At 48.4% G+C, this 3,108-nt stretch overlaps 1 protein-coding gene across 1 annotated transcript in view; it reads left to right on the top strand.

Moving 5' to 3' along the window:
- The window catches only part of MOK (MOK protein kinase), a 33,322-nt gene that overhangs the window by 23,768 nt on the left and 6,446 nt on the right, over window positions 1-3,108 (top strand). The window contains exons 5-6 of the mRNA XM_045288042.1: window positions 1,292-1,370; window positions 1,677-1,725. Coding sequence (XP_045143977.1) covers window positions 1,292-1,370; window positions 1,677-1,725 — 128 coding nt within the window. The remainder of the gene's footprint in view (window positions 1-1,291; window positions 1,371-1,676; window positions 1,726-3,108) is intronic.

Raw genomic sequence — 3,108 nt, 5'->3', positions numbered from 1 at the left:
TGAGAAACGATGTACAAATGCGCTTTACACAATTGATGTGTGTATGGATTGGGATAACAGTTGTATGAGCCCCTAATAAAATGTTAAAAAAGAAAAAAAAAAGAGCCCAATAGCAATGAGTGGAACGTAACAGCAGGGTGTGATGGGGAAAGAGACAAGGAGCTCCCTGCCCAGGTCACTGTCACCCCAGGGGGCTGGGTGCCAACAGGCTGTGTCCCCAGCAGAGCTGGGCCAGTAGCTTCACAGTATGGCGGGGTTGGGGGGTGGGAAATAGACTTCGCTCAAGTACCCTAGCAATTCACCAAACAAGCACAAAGCGAGCTATGGAGGTTGGGACCAGTCCTCAGAGTGGGTGTCTCTATAACCTGTTACCTAAAATGTCTCATTTCCAAGCCCCCCTCGCCCACCCAAATGACAAGGAATGTAAAGAAACAATGGGGAAAAGCAGGCAACAGAAAGGGCTTCCTGAGCAGCTGGATGTCAGATTTAACAAAGACTTCCACGCAGCCATTATCAGTGTGTTCAGAGGCTCTGAGAAGCTTGAATAAAAGAAACGAAGCTGGGATGGCAGTGTGACTCACACAGGGAAGACCCACAAAGAGACACGTCATAAAACAGAGCCCAGTGGGAATCCAAGAGTTAAAAACTGCAATCACTGAAATGGAAAGTTCACTAGAGGCTCAACCGCGGATGTGAGCTGACAACGAAAACAATTAAAGCACCTCGGAGACAGATGGAAAGAGACTACGAAATCCAAGAGCAGAAAGAAAACGGAAGGAAAATGAACACAGCCCCTTGGTGCTTTCTGTAGCCACCCCCCCCCACCCAAAAAAAAACCCTAAAACTTCTAAAGAGTTCAAGAATTTAAAAACAAAGCAAAACAAAACAAAAACCCTCACTGCCATGAAGTCAATTCTGACTCGTGGAGCCCCTATAGGGCAGGGTAGAACTGCCCCTGTGGGTTTCTGAGACGATAGCTCTTTATGGGAGTAGAAAGCCTCGTCTTCCTCCCGAAGAGCAGCTGGTGGTTTTGAACTGCTGACCTCCCAGTTGGCAGCCCAATGTGTAACCACTATGTCTCCTCCTAAAAAGTAAAAGTCTATGTGGAGTTTGAGGTGGTGGACTTTATAAATCCTACTCCATATTTGCCAAAATGAGTTTAGATTATTTCTCCTGGAGGAAGCTTTATTTTCACACATTCTAATGAATAGAAATGTATATATTTTGATTTATTACATAAGGGACCGTGTCACGTTTGTAACCATATTTACCTGTTTTCTTGATTGCACAGGGAGAAGACACCCATTATCAGAAAAAAAAATTGTGCATTATATGTACCAGTTATGTAAATCCCTTGATCACATGCACAGGTACAGCCATGGAGTCGGGTGCTCACAGATTTGTTCATTAAAATGTATTAGCATTCCTCTGAAGGAGTCCTGGTGGCAGAATGGGTTACACAGTGGGGCGCTGCCCGCAAGGTCAGCAGTTCAAAACCACCATCCGCTGCGAGGGAGACAGATGAGGCTTTCTACTCCTGTAAAGCATTACCGTCTCAGAAACCCACAGGGGCAGTTCTACCCTGCCCCAGAGGGTCGGCTCGATGACAGTGAGTCGGGGTGAAAATGCAACGTGGAGAATCTGACTCCGTGTTCTCCCTTTTCTATGGCCTGCAGAAACGGGATATTTCACAGGGACGTGAAACCAGAAAACATATTAATCAAGGTAAGAACACTGGGGCGGAACACTGATGGCTGTCAGATGAAAGGTAGCTTCCGTCCCCATAGCTGGATGCCAGGGCTGCTGGAGTTTTGTGTCTCTAACCGCCGGGAAGAGGTGGCTGACTTCACCGACTCTTTTCATCCATCAGGGAGAAAATAATCTTAGGCACCCTTCTCCCAGGGACATCCCAAACCAACACCATTCAGACCATCGCTCCAAACACACTAAACGTAAAAGCGGTAGAGGCAGGATTTGAACTCTAGTCTGCCCCACTCCAAAGCCTCTTTGGTCGTGTTTATTTAAGGTGTAAAATGTGAGGACCTGGGACGTGGGCAAACGTCCTCTCCAATGAGAAAGTGAATGTGTCCAGCCGCTGGCTCCCGCGCCCCACGGACTTTCTTTTTGCCTCTCTGTCATCCCCCCACTCCCACCCCGAGCCCCAGGCAATGACGTAGTCACTAGGTCTGCCATTGGAGATTTAGTCTGCAGTTTACAATGCCATCTAAATGGATCCATTCAGTACACATGCGTGTGTGTCTGCTTGCATGATGGCTTTGAGACCCACCCTGGTGGTAAATGCCCCCCCACACACACACACACCCCACCCCCGCCACCTTTGCCCTGATTTTTTTTTTTTTTTTCAGAAAACCATTCCAATGTGATTCCTGGATTAGCTTCTTAGCTGGTCCTCTTTGTCTCGGTTGGCCTGCAGGCATCCTAGCGGTGATGAGGGTGCACCCCTGGGCTGCTAGCCTGCAAGGGTGTGTGTGTGCTGAAACCCACCCGCAGCTCCTCTGGAGGAAAGTGAGGCTCTGCTATAGACGGCCGGTCTCAGAAACGTTCAGACAGGGCTGCTGTGGGTCGGAACCGGCAGGCAGCTGTGAGTTGGTTTACGGTATGCAAGCGTGGTTACCACTGATTTGTGTTCACGTGACGCCACACCGCTTCTTGTAAAGCGTAATCGCCTGACGCCGGGGACACTGCCCGGCTGTCGGCCGTGTCAGACGTTTCGTTTTCCCACGCTGCTCCCGCGCCCCCTGCGTTGTCCTTCCTGCTTCCGCGGTCCTCTGTCTTTGAGACAGGTTTCAAAGAGGAGAAAATCCGTTTTCCGTTTTATGATATGCGAAACCCAGGATTAAAGAACCTATAGAGGCAGCAAGTAGAATAAGGGTTTGGGAGGGAGGGAGGGAGGGACAATGTCAAGGAGTCCCTAGGAAAAGGAATGTTTGGAAAGAGATGGTGGTAGCAATTGCACAATTCTCCACATGATTGAACCTATGCTATATATATATAGATAGATAGATATAGATATAGATATATAGCATTTTTTATGTCTGATAACTGGTCCCTTCTACACCTCGTGGTCAGACAGGCTGGTGTGCTTCT

This window comes from Echinops telfairi, unplaced genomic scaffold (assembly GCF_000313985.2).
Source record: "Echinops telfairi isolate 266 unplaced genomic scaffold, ASM31398v2 ScPeMD7_18;HRSCAF=68, whole genome shotgun sequence".
NCBI classification, from domain to species: Eukaryota; Metazoa; Chordata; class Mammalia; order Afrosoricida; family Tenrecidae; genus Echinops; species Echinops telfairi.
This window is presented reverse-complemented; position numbering and strand designations above follow the sequence as displayed.